Source organism: Bactrocera oleae, chromosome 5, assembly GCF_042242935.1.
Source record: "Bactrocera oleae isolate idBacOlea1 chromosome 5, idBacOlea1, whole genome shotgun sequence".
Taxonomy (NCBI): domain Eukaryota; kingdom Metazoa; phylum Arthropoda; class Insecta; order Diptera; family Tephritidae; genus Bactrocera; species Bactrocera oleae.
In genome coordinates, this window is record NC_091539.1 from 2,711,943 (window position 1) to 2,729,035 (window position 17,093).

A 17,093-nucleotide genomic window follows, 5' to 3' on the forward strand; every position below is an offset into this window, starting at 1 on the left:
TAATAAAGTACTTAGACTTATACTCAAACTCATTGTTATATTTCTACTCATACGTAAATTTATATTTATACTCTAATATACTCATCATACTTATACTCATACTCCTATTTATATACATACTTATACTCATACTTATACTCATACTCATATTTATAAACATATTTTTACTCATACTCATGCTTATACTCATTTTCATGATTACACTCATATTCAAACTTATAATCATACTTATATTTATACCCATACTTATTTTCATACTTATACTCATATTCAAACTTATACCCATACTTTTATTCACACTTTATACTTATAATTATACTTATAATTATACCCATACTTATTTTCATAATTCATGCTTATACTCATATTCACACTTGTAATCATACTTACATATTTACAACCATTTTTAAAATCATAATTATATTCATCACACATATACTCATTCTTATGTATATTTAAACTCATATTTATAATCGTATTCCTTCTCTTACTCATACTTATGTTATTGTTATTGTTGTTGTAGCGGCAGATTTCTGCCGAGTTCACAGTCCTTGACCGGATAAAATCCGGGTCCGTTCCGTTTACGTAGACTCGAGTGTCGTGGGAACGGACTCACTCATACTTATGTCTACATTCATGCTTAGACTCATACTATTGATACATATTCCTACATAAAACCTTCATAACAAGTTCTCTACTAAGGTCCTTGCAGAAAATACCGTCTTTTGCGCCATACGTCATATTTAAGAAATTACACCATCTTAGCAGCAATTTTAGAGATCGAAAAAAGTTATTTCCAAATATAGGCGAGACCTTACAGTAGATTAGAAACACTGAAATCGATTTATTGGCTTCTCTATGTTTTCGAAAGCACATTCCAAAAAACTACAATCAACTTCAAATCAAAGTTCGATATGTTCAGCTGCTGCTGCATTTACTTTCGACACTCCCTCGTCTTTCTTTCGACTGTTTGTGGTTTCTACTGGTTTATCTTCCAATACAGCCTCTGGTGTATCAGGCACCTGCACCCACCGCAGCAGTCCCAGTTGCCGCAATACAGCCTGCGTTTTCTCCACTAACGGCTGCTTATAGCGCCATATCACATCGTCGATGACGGGATTCTCTAGCGTCTCGGGTATGTCCGGTTCACGGTAGTGTTGCAATTGGCCTATGGTCTCGTTGACGGTTCGCATGCCACAACCAGCTACCCAATGCATTACATAGTGATTATGTACACCGGTAACATAACGTGCACTGTGAAAGCATTTTGTAGCCAAACCTGGTTCTAAATGCTCTGCCACGCGTGCTACATGTTGCAACATGTACATATAATGTGTGCGGCTTGCGTTCGGGATAAGCTGGAAAATAGACATTACGAAAGCACAGTGACGTCGCGCCATCTGCACAATTGTCGGCGCGCACATCGGTCTCAGCGGTTTGCGCCACTTCCGCCCAGTTGCGGTGTGCGCCCATGGGCATGATCACCTCATCCACATCAACTATAACTACATAATCATACTTATACATATTGCGATAGAAGCAATCGTTTAATGGTATCAATTCATTGACGCAATGATTGCCATACCATTCTTTTATTGCCTCATATGTGAAATGTGGCAAGGCTGGCTCGCCGCGTATTAGTGATATACCCGGTGCTGAAACAAAACCTTCAGCTTCGTAGTGTCGCAGCACTCTTGTGGCATTCGGATGTATGCCGAACGTAGGTAACGTCACATGTTCGGCACCCAATAGCCGTAAAAGCTCCAACCATTCAACTAAACGCACCGAGTTATCGCGATATGGATTAAAGAGCCCTGTCGAACAAACCGCGAAGCCATGCTGTGCTTGATTTACGGGCGGTTCATAGATCACACGCAGATTATTTGTGGCGCGTGCACACTCCGACGCCACTAACGAAACAGTTTTCGGCACTAAATGTTGCACTTCCGCCGGCAATGCGCACTCAACGAATTTGGGAAAATATAGCTCTGGACTATCAGCCCATGCCTTATACCAGATCTCACGGTACTCGCGCACCGGCACAATAAACGGCACACTGTGCTCTTCATACCACAGCTGGCAAAAACTGGGAGGATAGTCTTTGTGGTCGATTTCAATCACATTGGTTGTAGCGAGTATACGCACCAGCGCCACACCTGCGCTATTCATCACAGCTGTGCGATTGTCATAATAAGCGCCAAACAGGTAGAAAGTAAGCGGCTCGCTGCGATGTACTTGCCAATAAGTGTTGTGAAATTGTAATTGCAACAACTCGGCATATGGCGCACAGCTGTCGTTGAGACGTAGATTATCGTTGCGATGTCGTTTCATAAAATCCAGCGGCAATGATGGCAACTCCTGCGCGATAAACGTGTGTATGGCTTCCTCGCTCGGCGCTAAAGCGAAGTAGTTGTAGTAAGTTAACTTTCAAGTTGAAAGCGTACAAAACTAAAGTATGTAGTATGCAAACTCACGTGGTCGTCGGTCTACAAACAGTTCTTCCTTCAACGAACTAGATTTCGGTACGTCCTTGGCATATGCGTATTGTGCCGTCCAAGCGCTAATATACAGCAACTGCCAGCAGCAGCGTTGAATTGCTCTAAGTCGCATGGTAGTTGCATACACTTTAACAGACCAATTCTAAATTTTAGTTAGTTTTATCACGCATTTTTGTACCACGAAGTGATCGATGACACGGTAGATAAAATTAGTTGTTGTGCAAAAATGCATTAATATTATTACTTATGTTATACCGTATATGTATGCATGTTTTTACATTGCAACATTTCCGGCAAGCACAAAATTTAATGGAGAAACTGCAAACAGCCTAAAATCGTGTTCAGAAGAACAAAGTCACAGGTTGTTTCACTCACATTCCCAGTAGGTAATGGTTTATTAAGAAACCTTTGACTCATATTCTAAAAATTTCCTACGAAACGGTATATCTGGTTCGCTACTGCTTTGAACTACTTCGAGCTGAACTCGCGTAGCATCAACTTCAAGCTGAACACGCGTAGCATCAACGTAGACACAGTTGTACGCCGCTCTGATTCAAGCAGTCATACAGTAGGGCTACATACTTGGAGGGTACATGACTGTCTATTACAAGTAGTAAGTGCCAAACCACTCAGGCAGACTCAGTTATCGTAGATACACAAGGTTTCCCCAAGAAATTGTTCGAGTGATAAGAAATTTAATTTTTTCAATATTATTACGTTATATTGAGATGACTGCGCAGTTCTCGAAAATACTTTCTATAGTCCATAAATACCCACATTGAGACCACAGAGTTTGTAGTACTTACAGTTACTCTATCAGCTGGGGTAGAGTCAGGGCAAGGTTTCACTCCTTCTTATTTCGAGGAACGAAGAAAAAATATTGCAAAACAACTACTATAGCCGCCCGTTAATACTTTCTTTATACAATTAACATATTTTGTAATATTTGCTGATGACTACAGGCTGTTATAAGTATCGGACTCACAGTAAACTTGTACTTTGAGCTTTGACGTTGTGACTCAATGTGTCAAGCGTATGAAAATGTATGGTCTTTTATCTAATCAGCACAAAAAAGTCTATGAATTGATAATGGTAAAAAGAAATAAATAAAACAAGGTGAGCAACTAAAAAGCGCACTTATCAAATGACAAATATTATATGTGTAGGTAAATTGTAGCGAACAGCTGTGGCGAAGCTGTTTGTCTAGCAACAACAAATGTTGAAGCAAAGTACATAAATATTACACAGCATAATGTGAGAATAAATAACGGTCGATAGCTGATCAGGAAGTTTAGTACATAAACTGTTGCGACTAGTCTGCTAGCCCTTAGAGGTATGCAAATATGGTTATAAACTTTTGTGCGAAGTACGAAAGCCATGTAGTCTTTAACAGTCAGAAGTTCTCGTATTTTGTCTGTAGCTCTTATGGGTGAAAATAGCTCCTGATCTACCACAAGTAGGCGTAGTAAAGCTTCGACCGGACCGAAGCGAACTCCGTAACGATTTTTGCGAGCAGTCAGATTCCTCTTTCGCTAAACAAAGTTTAAGAAAAGTATGTAAAATATATCTTACTAATAAACACTGTTCATGCTGACAGCAGAGTATACATGTATAGTAGAGATTAGTTTGTAAATGATGCTGATCTGAGCTATTTGCACCATTAGATCGTAACGGCCGAGGTAATACTCTTACATAGCTATTTGGATAATTAAAATAAGAACTAGTGATAACGGAAGTTCAAATCCGAAGAACAGCAGTTTCGCAAGACACTATTAGAGAGTTAGATTCCACACTTAGGAAGAGCGGACTGCAGCTGAAACGACTACGAAAACGAGTATAAATCAGTCACTCCACATTTATTCAACAGTCAACGTTAGGCAGACGCTTCAGATCTGCAGATTTTTCATAGACTAATAGGTAGAAAGACCTTCAAGTTTATTTAGCTAGGCCCGGCTTTGTGATAAAATTTATTGCGCGAAACACAACCTCTATATATTATATTTTCCTATTTATTTAACCTAACCTCAAATTTGAAGCTTACGACTTAGCTTAGCTTAGAAGAAGCTTCACTTAAGTTCGACACGCGCATTAATGTGGCTATTTACACTTAGTGTTACAGTTAGCAAGTTTCTCAAGAATTTTTGTGTACAATCGAACTAGAAAGTAAATTGTAAAAATATATGTGGTATAAATAAATACTGCGCAAAGTATTTCCCCACAAACAAAATGTAGAAAAATAGCTAATCTAACAAGCACATATGTTGTAGCAGTATGCTCTTTGTGTTTATGACGCCCATTAGTATTCACACACAAATACCGTTATACCCGATTATACACAAACCAATATGAAATAGCGCCTACTATCGGCGTTTGCCGATAAGATAAGATAAATATTTATATGCCTTTATATTGGCGGCCACAATGGGTTACCTTGAAGTCGAGGCGCTTGGCAATCGTTTCAAGTCAGCGCCAAATTAGTTCGATACGCGTCGCGCGCAAAGGAAGTTGATAATTCGCAATAAACGTATAACGGTAAAGAAAATGCAGAAACTGCAATTGCTTTGTGTGCTCACGGTGGCGATTTTAGCTATCTTCCTACAGTGCAAATGTCAAGCAGCGGCGTCAAATAGTCAATTAGACGCGCTGAAGCAACAATTGCTGCCCGCTGAGTACAAAAATCGCAATTTTACTGTGGGTACGTAGCAATAAAAATATGTGTGTGTATATATTTTTAAGCAAACAATTTTCGTTTAACTAAATTCCATGCTATTTCTGCCAACAACCAGATGAGCTGAAGAAAGTGCTGCACGAAAAGTGTAAAAAGGCGACGGGCGGTGAAGAGAACTCCCCACTGTATCAGGAGATTGAGAAGGGCAGCACTGTGTTGACCAGCTGTCTGGCCGATTTGGCCAATATGACAGCGTTGCAGCAAGAAATCGAGGCGGCACGCCCCATCGGCGAACTGGACACAGTCTTCAATAAATATTGTGATAAGGCGCCGGCTGCCGCCAAGTGTCTGCGCGACTTCAATACCAAAGTACAACCCTGTCTGAACGCCAAGGAGAAACAGCAGAATATCGTGTTCATGCGCATCGTTACAGGTCTGCTTGATTTCATGTGTTCGCGTGGCGGCGATCATATAGCACTTTTCGTTGCCGAGGAGGGACCCGAGTGTTTGGAGGCGAATCGTGATGCAATCAATATGTGTTTAAATAGCTCATTCCATGAATTTCTGCCCAAGGACTTTAAGGTGCCCGATCTCTTCGATTTGCCCGATTTAGTGTTAGAACCAAGTCATTGTGTCGATCTGGAACGTTTCCAAAGCTGTACCATACACCATTTGGAGCAGTGTCGCGAAATTACACCCGCTAATGTAGCCGAGGCGGTGTTTAAGTTCATTAAGAACGAAACAAGCTGCAATCAATATATGCAAGCGAAGCCCAATCAGCGTCCGATATTAATGAAGGCCAGCGCTGGTGGCGGCGGTGTGGCAATACAAACGTCGAGCTTATTTATTTTGTTACTGGGTAGCGGTTTAATGTTGTTCGTGAGTCATATACTGAAGTTGTGAAGCGGTCGATTGCACTTATCGATTAAAACCAGTTTCGATAATACTTAATAGGATATGTTGATTATTATTTCGTAAGTAAAACGAACAAATATTTGTCCAAATAAAATCGATTATTATCGATAAGTGTTGACTAACATGTAGATATAAAATTGAGAAATCGATTTTCTCACAACTCAATAGTAAAGATCAGCACAATATATCAAAACTTTAGATGCGTTACTTTTTTAATAATTTTTTGATAATAAATCGATGTATTTTTTAAAGTGAAAAACGATTGTTTTTACTTATTTATACTCTTTTTTTTGAATTACTCTCTTCGACCTCTTGCTTGAAATTATATTTTTTAAAGCGATATAAATTATCATGCATAATGCAAGAGCATGCTTATTTCCTAGCGGAAATGATCACACACGCGGAAGCTTTGTTCATCCTTATTCAGCGCAGTAGTCTGTGTAGTGAATTCCAAACGTAAATTGGGTTTTCGGCAAGTGAGAACACATAAAGCTTTTCCTATATTCATCAATACTCTGTGGTAAAAAAATCGTGGTTTTGAATTGGACTAAAAGTTAGGGAAAACTGTAGCAGTCTCATAAGAATTTTTTGGGGAGCTGTGAACCAAAGTACCTAATGCGGTTTGAGCAAGCTAGAGCAAGAAAAGTTTCACTTATTCTTCTCGGTGATTTATGAGCTAGAAGCCTTGAAACGGCTATGAAAATGCAGAAATGTTAAAGCCTCATTTTTCTCACAGCACTGCGCATTCAGTTCGAACCAATTTCAAACTAAAGTCCCTTATAAGGGAGCAGTATGAGTTTGCTTCGATAGCAACGATTTCTGCAATATATTTTGTACGTAGACTGTACGTGAAGCTTGGTATGAGAACAATAATAGTCAGTCCGCCATTAATAGATTCATTCTGCTGAATTGAATAGATGCATAGCTGCTCATGGCCTCCAAAACTCAATAAGCAATGCGATTCACTCATTTATAAAGTCAATCATTTCATTTATTACTGCAATTGCATTATATGACCTCACCGTTCTATGAAGACACTTAAAGAAATAGTAATTTACTTACTAAATACTTTACTAATTTTGATTCACACCAGCTTTTACCTAATACCTAAAAGCGAACATATGTAAAACGAGGTACTCTAAACACCCTATTGCTTATGCCGTTCGCATTATCACCGCAAATAGGACAAGTTTTTCAACACCGATTCCACGCTATTCACCAACGCGTCCTTGTAACGATAGATACTTTCATCGAGTATCTTCGTAACCCATTCCGCCGGCTTCTTCAACTGACGATAGTGTTGCAGTTGCGCCATGGTCGGCTCCAAGTCCCTCCAACGACAACTCTTCAAAGTCTGTAAATTGTAGTGATTGTGCAAAATCAGCACCTCGCTACTATTTTGAAAGCACTTAGCGCCTTTACCAACTTCTTCATGTGCCCGTCGATGTACATGCTGCAACATGAACATATGCCGCGGTGCTGCCGACCTTTCAGTGTAGTTTAGACCATTAATGGGGAAATGCACATTGCGCACACAAACACTCCCATAGCCTTCTGGACAACTAGATGCACGCAAATGCTCCATTTCGTCGATTAACTGTTGCCAGTTGGTGAGATTGCCGAGCGGCATGATCACCTCGTCAATATCGACAGTCACAATGTATGAATACTTGTACATATTCCGATAGAAACAATCATTGTAGGGCACCAGCTCGTTTATGCGCTTGTTCGCAATGCTCGCGCGCAGATAATCATGCAGATACAGCGGTTTACTCACCATATCCGAACCCATACTCAGCGGATGTACTTCAACGAAACCCTCAGCTACATAATGCTCCAGCACACGCTCCAAATTCGGATGCAACGCCAATTTGTATGTGATGACTTTACGTGCGCCCAACAAACGCTGCATTTCCAACCACTCCACCAAACGCGGACCCATATCAGCATAAGGATAATCCAAACCCTTCAGACAAACCGCGAAACCGTGTTGTGTCTCATTACCGATCGGTCGTTCGTAGCGTACGCGCAGTATATTCGAGGCCGTGTCACAAATATTCATCACCAAGGAGACGGCGTGCGGTGCGACGTCCACCCGCGTTACCGTGGGCACTGCGCATGTGAGTAAGTGTAACAAATAATCAGCATCGGTTTTCCATTTCAAGTACCACACCAGCCGCTGCTCTATCACGGGTACAATCGTCGGCTTAACATTACTGTCATACCACAACTGACAGTGGATTGTATTTTTCGGTGGTTTCTTAGTATTCAACATGGCAAGCACTCGCACCACTGCGCTGGACTGTGTGACATGCGCGCGCGCATCGAAATATGCATTGAAGAGATGGTAATTGACATTGCCGTTGTGAAATACCTGCCAATAATCATTGTGAAAACGCAGGTCAGACAGCGATGGCGCGCGGGCGCAAGTGTTATTTAGACGCATCACTTTCAGGCGATGCCACAAATCGAAGGGCACATTTGGCAATTCTGCTTCATATAGTTTTAAAATGTCGTCCGCTTGATTTGCTCTGGCTTTGGTGGAATATTTAAAGAGTAAAAAATAACTGTTATTGCAAAGCGTAAATAATTTACAATGAGCTGCTATTTAACTTACTGCCGTTCATTAACAAATGTGGATGTGTTATAGCCGCCGTTACATTATACCAGCCACCTGTCGGCTTAGTGCTTTGCAATGGCATTTGATATGTCGCAAGTATCAACAATATTATGAGTATCCAAAATGCAAACGCGAAGATTCGTAGTAAATTTTTTTTGCTCGACGACATCTGCGCTACTTCTTTCGTACTGAACGCGTAATAAAAGAGCACTAACTACGAAAAATGCTGAAATGTGATTGATAAAAATATTGACAAACAGCGTTAGCGTAACCCGAACTGAGCTATGACAGCAATTAAGTGAAGACATTTCGAATGTTTTATTTGAAACACGAATAATTTTGTTATCGCTGGAAAGTACTATATTGGTTGACAGATAGTATAAAGATAATGGATTATCAATTAAGTTCGAAAAGAAGAATTATTAGCTATCGATTATAAGATAATAGTATTTATTTTTTTTTAAAGAAATCCTACGCGATTTGAGCACACTTCAAATAAATACCGGTGTCAAAAAAAAAATACCTTTAGTTACAAGCAAAGTGTTTTTCTATTTCGTTATACCTTAGAGTACTGAAAACCCGCTACAGTTACGAAGCAACTAAATTCTATACAATTAAAGTAGCTCGCCTCTGTGCCAACATGATCTAGGCAATGCATTGGGTAATATCAAGGGCCTAAAAGTAACTGTCATCGACTTCTAACGTCTGCAGGCTTTTGAGATTACTGTAGAGATGTTAGCTTAAGTTAGGTTAGGTTCGTTGGCTGATGCTCAATTTATGTAGTTTTTTGTGAAGCCATAAAATGGAGCTCCTATATCCGAACTTATAAGTCGACAAAGCATGTTTAGCCAATACAAATCTGCTAAGGTGTTTGATTTCTATTTCTACCTCAACTTTTTCCAAACAACAAACAAAAGCAGTAGAAGCTGCTGAGATTCCGTAAGATTCTCAACCTTATAGTGGTTATATATTTTCATATATAATGGACGCTATATGCACAATGGCATTATGTACCATGATTGGTGTGGATCTTAGTGCAGCACATGTGGTATTTTCTAGGGCTCATCACCACACGATAACGCCAACATAATGGGCTCGACTATGGAGAAGACTACTTTCGTTGAGAGACGACACTTTTTGCCAATAACTCGTCCGCAGCAGGTCACGGCAATTAATGCCTCGATTAGTTAATTTAATACTAAAAAGTAGCGAGGTTATCGTGGTGCATATATAGATAAGAAGTTAAGCATAATGTTAGCTGTCTTCCATTCGCCAAGTGTTGGAGAGTAGCGCATCGAACATGCTATGCCAGTTGTTTAAACAAACTGACAATAATTGAGTGCGCAAAGATAGCGAGCAGAGAAATGGCGAGTCGAAGGCAGCTGTACTTGAGCATTATCTGTTCCTAACAATCTATTAAGGCACTTAAAGAAGTAATAATTAATTTTCTTAATACTTTTGTAATTTTGGTTCGCACCATTTTAAGCAAACATACAACGAGGTCTATGCTGTCCTCGTTATCATCACCAATAGGACAATTTTTTCAAAATTGGATCCACACTATTCACCAAAGCGTCCTTGTAACGATAGATACTTTCATCGAGTATCTTCGTAACCCATTCCGCCGGCTTCTTCAACTGACGATAGTGTTGCAGTTGCGCCATGGTCGGCTCCAAGCTCCTCCAACGACAACTCTTCAAAGTCTGTAAATTGTAGTGATTGTGTAAAATCAGCACCTCGCTGCTATTTTGAAAGCACTTAGCGCCTTTACCAACTTCTTCATGTGCCCGTCGATGTACATGCTGCAACATGAACATATGCCGCGGTGCTGCCGACCTTTCAGTGTAGTTTAGACCATTAATGGGGAAATGCACATTGCGCACACAAACACTCCCATAGCCCTCTGGACAACTAGATGCACGCAAATGCTCCGTTTCGTCGATTAACTGTTGCCAGTTGGTGAGATTGCCGAGCGGCATGATCACCTCGTCAATATCGACAGTCACAATATATGAATACTTGTACATATTCCGATAGAAACAATCATTGTAGGGCACCAGCTCGTTTATGCGCTTGTTCGCAATGCTCGCGCGCAGATAATCATGCAGATACAGCGGTTTACTCACCATATCCGAACCCATACTCAGCGGATGTACTTCGACGAAACCCTCCGCCACATAATGCTCCAACACACGCTCCAAATTCGGATGCAACGCCAATTTGTATGTGATGACCTTACGTGCGCCCAACAAACGCTGCATTTCCAACCACTCCACCAAACGCGGACCCATATCAGCATAAGGATAATCCAAACCCTTTAGACAAACCGCGAAACCGTGTTGTGTCTCATTACCGATCGGTCGTTCGTAGCGTACGCGCAGTATATTCGAGGCCGTGTCACAAATATTCATCACCAAGGAGACGGCGTGCGGTGCGACGTCCACCCGCGTTACCGTGGGCACTGCGCATGTGAGTAAGTGTAGCAAATAATCAGCATTGGTTTTCCATTTCAAGTACCACACCAGCCGTTGCTCTATCACGGGTACAATCGTCGGCTTATCATTACTATCATACCACAACTGACAGTGGATTGTATTTTTCGGTGGTTTCTTAGTATTCAACATGGCAAGCACGCGCACCACTGCGCTGGACTGTGTGACATGCGCGCGCGCATCGAAATATGCATTGAAGAGATGGTAATTGACATTGCCGTTATGAAATACCTGCCAATAATCATTGTGAAAACGCAGGTCAGACAGCGATGGCGCGCGGGCGCAAGTGTTATTTAGACGCATCACTTTCAGGCGATGCCACAAATCGAAGGGCATATTTGGCAACTCTGCTTCATATAGTTTTAATCTGTCGTTCGCTTGATTTGCTGTGAATTGATGGGGTGGTTAAAGAACAAACGTTAATGGAATGCGAGCACAATCGACTAGAAACAGATTTTTTTTACTTACGTATTCCATTTATTATTAAGTCGGTTTGCTTTATAGCCGCCGTTACATTGTACCAGTGGCCTGTCTGCTTAGTGCTTTGCAATGACATTTGGTATGTCTTAAATATCACCAGTGTTATGAGTAGCCAAAATGTAAACGCGAAGGCTCTTAATAAATTGTTTTTACTAAATGTCATCTTCGTACTAAGCGCTTAAAGAAAAATGACTAAAGTCGAAAATATAACAATATGAATGATGAAAATATTGACAAACAGCACTAGCGCAAGCTAAGCTGAGCTATGACACAAAGACATTAAGTGAATGGAATTAATATATAATATGAATGATGAAAATATTGACAAACAGCACTAGCGCAAGCTAAGCTGAGCTATGACACAAAGACATTAAGTGAATGGAATTAATATATTTTAGTACAAGCACAAATAAAAGATTATTTTCTTTGATCTTACAGTGCCTTAGTTTGAGTGAAGCCTAAGTAAAGCTACGTCTTAACGCGGTTAATGCTACCAAGCAACCTTGAGTTTCCTATAACGTTATAAGTTAATCTAAATATTTTCGCCAACTTGTGTAAATTCCTACACATTAAGTTAGTCAACAATGTGCCCACTGTTTACTACTGTGGCGTTGTGTGATGTGAATTATGTATATCGTCGAGGTTAAAGCTTAAGCGCAGGTTTTTTCAAAAATAACTAGAGCTCTTTGTGTTACTTTATCTCGTCTCTACATTTTTACCGAAATCATAATTTCATAGATCCGCAACTACCTTTAATCTTACGACAGAACTGTAGTATCCGCCGTCTGCTGCATGGCGCCTCTAGAGACAGTATAAGTATCACTGTAATTGCCTGAGATGGGGACTATCTAACATTTCCATTGAATCTACATTTATAATGAGTTTAAAGGCCGCCTTGTTGTCACTCTCCGTAATTACTTTTTCTTCTTCGATGTGGCTGTCAATGGTGCACTTTATTGGTTATATTTTTCTACGACTTCTGACATTATTGTGCAACATGTCCCTAGCCTCAGTAACGTTCAGTGGCGCAGTCATACTACGCTTCTCTTTTTTCCAAAGAGATAGTGATCTTCCTGTCTCTGCGTTGGCTTGCCGTGATACGCTTCACGACTTGCCTGAACTTCAAGTTTTGTAACTTATTTTCACTAACGAACCTCATAGCTGTACGGTTAGGTTTTAAATTCACACGGAAGTTGTCAAACTTAGGTGTGTTTATTGTTAGATGATTCTTCAAAACAATGCCAAGTTTCATAATAGTAAATAAACTCGGTAAATGAAATCTATTTCGTTGAGGTTTATTGTCTTTTCCATATACTGCTGCTGTCCGCATTATGTGAAATAACGCTATGAAAACATATATGTTATTTTTCGGGCTATTATTTAGCACTATATAGACTAGATTTCCAAATTCATGCCACACAATTTCCACGCATTAAACTAGAACTTGCAGCCACCTCACTAAATTGCACTCTCTCTACCACCAACTCAATTTAATTTCACTTAAATATTCATTATCAGAAATCATCTTGCCGCTGCGCTAAAACTGTCTCGCAAAATTTATGGCATACTCACAATAAAATGTCGTAAATATATATCCGTGCGTTACTACGACGCCACGCCCGACTCAAGCGCACACAGTAAGTAATTAAATATAAAATAGCGTTAGCTTTTAATTATAAAAAAATGCCTATAGTAAAATGAAGTTTAAAATAAAACTAACTACTTAAAACTCCATACCAACTATATAAATATTGAGTAAAAGATTTTGCTAGAAATGCGTACGTCATGTATGAGAACGTGAATGTAAATAATTATTTTTTCTATTTGTTATCATTTTTATGTTGAGTATTTTAATGTTAATATTTTTACTAATCCCAAACAACTTTGAACAGCTGCAAGGTAATGGGTATTGTCGGAATGTTTCGGCTTTAGTGCTTCAACACTATGTTACTAAAACTTCACAAAGTGTTTATTTTCGAGTAGCGGTTGTCTCTCAGCAGGCAATGACAAACTCTCGACTAAATTGCTACCATGGCTGCTCACAAATTGTCTACGATGTTGGCTTAAAACCCGTTCCTTTGTCGGCTATATTAATAGTCAATAAGACAACGGCAACATAGATTTCTTTTCCGAATAAACAATGCCAGACCAATCAGCTTCAGACTAATCACCTCGCATAGGTATAGGTTACGTTCGGTTTATAGGCGTTCAAAATCTGGTATTTTTTCAAATATACTATCTCTTTATCTGTACAACAATTAACTAAGAAATTGAATATGAGTTGATAGAGAGAGATACAGGTACAGCATGCGTATGAGCGCTGAAGTTGAGATACGATGAGATTGGTTTGGTTGAGTTAAATAAGGTATTTTGTGAGAGCTATCTTCTTCTACTAGCTACTGGGGTTCTGTGAGCAAGCTCAGCTGGCCATTAGGGTTGCATCGACACAAGTCCAGCACATTACTGAATTGTCTCAAGAAACTTCTTTACAAACGGCAGAGTTTTTGGTTCATATCTAGGAGGCTCATACTCCATAACAAACAGTTAGTATTTTGTTTCGCTCTGAGTGCAGGCTTTGCTAACAAAATGGCGTGTGAGTTGAAAAGCTCTTTGAACATGTATCCGATTTTTCTTTATTTATTTATACTCTATATTTCGTTACATTGCACTTTCCAGTGGCGTCGCTCCCCCAGTCTTTCCTCTAAGTAGCGTATCACAAACAACAATAACCAAAACAACTGAGTTTCCTCCTACACGCAATCATGAAACGCTTGCTCTTGTCTATTCGTGCTTGTTGTTGCTGCCGGAAGTTGAGAAGCCGCAAAACTTCAACTGTCAAAAGTTCTTTAATTGCCCTTAAAATGCAACAATGCGTTGCTTCATTGCTTAATTACATATTTTACAGCCACAGTCCGACACGTATTGCACGCGCTGCGCCAACTGCAAAGTTTCTGCTATATATACGAGTCACTCTCACTCCTTACCACACTCAATCGTTCGACCTCCTTGTGACTTTTCATTACACTTCCGTCGTAGCGCTTTGTAAGCCGCCTCTCACGACATACACGTAGAAGTGAGTTGGATAGTTAGGTATTGCATGACTGCGCCTTAAATGCTGCAACTTGTTTCAGGCACATCTCTCCGTTGCTTTGGTTCGACTTTGCAAGCTTTTAACGCTTGCCTAACGAACCGTCAAACCCCGAAATGCAATCATGGTTGGGAAGTTCGCAGACAGTAAACTTAAATATTGAGAAAGAGTATGTAAATTAAAACTACTTTGGTTGTAAATAAGTAATCGGAATATCTATTATGTAACATTGAAAGCTTTTAATTGAGTGCTCAATAGGCAAGTTATATTGATAAGACATAACGTGTGGTTACAAAGCTAATCCCCCAGAGTTGAGGAGGGGAACACTTAAGTACAGTTCTGTGTGAAGCCAGTTAAAAACTCCTGTATTTTGAAATTAATGCTCGACACAAGGCGCTTTGCCATCATAATAAAACTTCCGTTTTTTGTCACTTCACCTGGTCTAGAACTATGAGAAGCTGTGTGTTTTAGCTTTGATCTGTCAAAAGCGGAACATTCGATAAGCAGTTGTTAGGATAATTTAGCTCATACTTTTCCAAGCATTACAAATTTCAATCGTACCGCATGGATCCCAATTGGGCAGTGACCAGATAACTGTTCCAATGTGTTCTTAGTCAGACATTACTTAAACTTAAACGAGCTTGATCAATTACAAACAACCTCGACTGACTTCATTTCTTGAAAGCGCTCATCATAGTTATCATGGTTCTATCGACTTTAGAGCCAAAGGCACACACGTAGCGGTGGCAAGATCTCACAAAATCAATGTCTTTAGATGCCTACGCCAACAACAAATCTGCTCTGCCTCTACGCCACAGTATGCGAAAATTCCAGCAAACAGCTAATGCTTAATTATGCCTATAATTTTTGCTGCAATTAATTCCTGCCGCCATTTGCGCCGCGACCATAAATCGGAAATTATTTGGCGGAAATGAAATTAAGCTCTGCGCAAACTGTTCGACAAACGGAAATTGGCGTATAATCTGCTGCATGTGCAACAATTCTAGCTGCAAACAGCAACAATAAAATAATTACAGCAGCAGCGGCGACGAAGGGAATATATACATATGTATATGCTATATAAAATGGTATGAAAATGAAGTCAATAGCAGCTTGTTTGGCCCAATTGAGACTGGTGCATTTGTAATTGATACTTCACAAATGAAATTTTTCATTTTTTTTAAACCACCCTGTATTGGCAAGTTGGCGCTGTGTCATTGCTGCGAAAAGTTGAAATGCCAGTGTGACAATTACAACATTGTCACTCAGCACAAATCTGAAGCTCGTCATGCCTGAGTAGTTAATTAAATAGCCCTCACAAAACCTTAAAAATGTTCAACATTATAGAAAAACCGTTTGTCCTTCGGTAAGCAAAGTGAAACGAATATTTATAATATGAATTAAATTTATATGTTCCCAATATCAATACTAGTAATTCTTTAAGATATATTCAAAACAAAATTAAAATTTTGATGTTTTTTTCAATAATAAATAATGTATTCTTAACAAAATTATAAACTTTGACATTTTCAATAATAAAATATAAGTTTTGAGGTTAAAGCCTTACAAAAATTCTGTTTTTATTTATTTCTACTGCACTTGAAAAACTTAAATAGATTTATTTTATTCAGTTTACCCTGTAATAGTGTTATTAGCATGGTGTCTATGCTAACAGTTTTAAAAACATTGTATTACTGCACTACGGGGGTGACCAGATATTGCAGTGTGCAATATTGTTTCAAATTTTAACTAAATTTTCGCAAAGTAATTATTTGTAAAATTTTTGTCTGAACTTATGCGTCACTTAAAAATTGTTTATTTATTTTTCAATAATTTTTCAAAAATTTAAATTTCCAAAAATTTTACATATGTATAAAATCAAAAAATTTTAAATTTACTACATTTTTACATTCTCAAAATGCAAAATTTTTAACATTTTTGAATTTTCAAAATTCACAATTTGTTAAATTTTCAAAAAAATTTAAAATTTCAATTCACAATTTGTTAAATTTTCAAAAAAATTCAAAATTTCAATTCACGATTTTTTATTTTTCCAAAATTTTCAAATTTTTTAATTTTTTTTAGAAAATTTGATTTTAAATTTTTGCTACCATAATTTTTTATTTTCTTATTATGTTTATTTGTATAACACACATTTATAATATTATTCTATATGTTCAATTTGATTACTCAGCAGCCAAGTTAAGTTTTATTACAAACATTCCAGTTGTAATCGCATAACAACTATTATTGAAAAGCGGTACTTCACACCAGCAGGGAATCAAAAACAAACTTACATATACATACGTATGTACATATTATATATATGTAA

General features: G+C 38.7%; 3 protein-coding genes and 1 pseudogene across 5 annotated transcripts; 1 reads left to right on the forward strand and 3 right to left on the reverse strand.

The window, feature by feature from the left end:
• Positions 1-788: 788 nt before the first annotated feature.
• On the reverse strand, positions 789-2,658 carry LOC106618078 (uncharacterized; annotated as a pseudogene).
• Positions 2,659-4,953: 2,295 nt separating this feature from the next.
• LOC106618674 (27 kDa hemolymph protein) lies at positions 4,954-6,340 on the forward strand. Its single transcript, XM_014236512.3, has 2 exons — positions 4,954-5,193; positions 5,285-6,340. Exons 1-2 carry the CDS (start codon positions 5,040-5,042, stop codon positions 6,067-6,069), a joined length of 939 nt encoding a protein of 312 aa, XP_014091987.1. The 5' UTR covers positions 4,954-5,039; the 3' UTR covers positions 6,070-6,340.
• A 706-nt stretch (positions 6,341-7,046) lies between these two features.
• Positions 7,047-9,001, reverse strand: LOC106618752 (uncharacterized). The gene is made up of 2 exons (XM_014236630.3): positions 8,699-9,001; positions 7,047-8,616 (listed from the first exon to the last, which is right to left on the reverse strand). Exons 1-2 carry the CDS (start codon positions 8,868-8,870, stop codon positions 7,253-7,255), a joined length of 1,536 nt encoding a protein of 511 aa, XP_014092105.3. The 5' UTR covers positions 8,871-9,001; the 3' UTR covers positions 7,047-7,252.
• A 1,140-nt stretch (positions 9,002-10,141) lies between these two features.
• LOC106618700 (uncharacterized) lies at positions 10,142-13,383 on the reverse strand. Of its 3 annotated transcripts, none has more exons than XM_014236548.3 (3): positions 13,246-13,383; positions 11,662-11,850; positions 10,142-11,579 (listed from the first exon to the last, which is right to left on the reverse strand). In XM_014236548.3, exons 2-3 carry the CDS (start codon positions 11,834-11,836, stop codon positions 10,225-10,227), a joined length of 1,530 nt encoding a protein of 509 aa, XP_014092023.3. In that variant the 5' UTR covers positions 11,837-11,850; positions 13,246-13,383; the 3' UTR covers positions 10,142-10,224. The 3 variants fall into 3 exon arrangements, with proteins under 3 accessions (XP_014092023.3, XP_069965878.1, XP_036215412.2); XM_070109777.1 differs by having other exon boundaries at positions 11,662-11,843; positions 13,246-13,374; XM_036359519.2 differs by having other exon boundaries at positions 11,662-11,865; positions 13,246-13,372.
• Positions 13,384-17,093: the final 3,710 nt, after the last annotated feature.

What these genes read in the sequence shown, in the direction of transcription:
- LOC106618674 (XM_014236512.3), top strand. Translation starts at nt 5,040, where the DNA reads ATGCAGAAACTGCAATTGCTTTGTGTGCTCACGGTGGCGATTTTAGCT. An exon ending in AAATCGCAATTTTACTGTGG is followed by an intron (nt 5,194 to 5,284) that starts GTACGTAGCAAT and finishes GCCAACAACCAG; the next exon opens with ATGAGCTGAAGAAAGTGCTG.
- LOC106618752 (XM_014236630.3), bottom strand. Translation starts at nt 8,870, where the DNA reads ATGTCGTCGAGCAAAAAAAATTTACTACGAATCTTCGCGTTTGCATTT. An exon ending in ACATTTGTTAATGAACGGCA is followed by an intron (nt 8,617 to 8,698) that starts GTAAGTTAAATA and finishes ATTCCACCAAAG; the next exon opens with CCAGAGCAAATCAAGCGGAC.
- LOC106618700 (XM_014236548.3), bottom strand. Translation starts at nt 11,836, where the DNA reads ATGACATTTAGTAAAAACAATTTATTAAGAGCCTTCGCGTTTACATTT. An exon ending in CTTAATAATAAATGGAATAC is followed by an intron (nt 11,580 to 11,661) that starts GTAAGTAAAAAA and finishes ATCAATTCACAG; the next exon opens with CAAATCAAGCGAACGACAGA.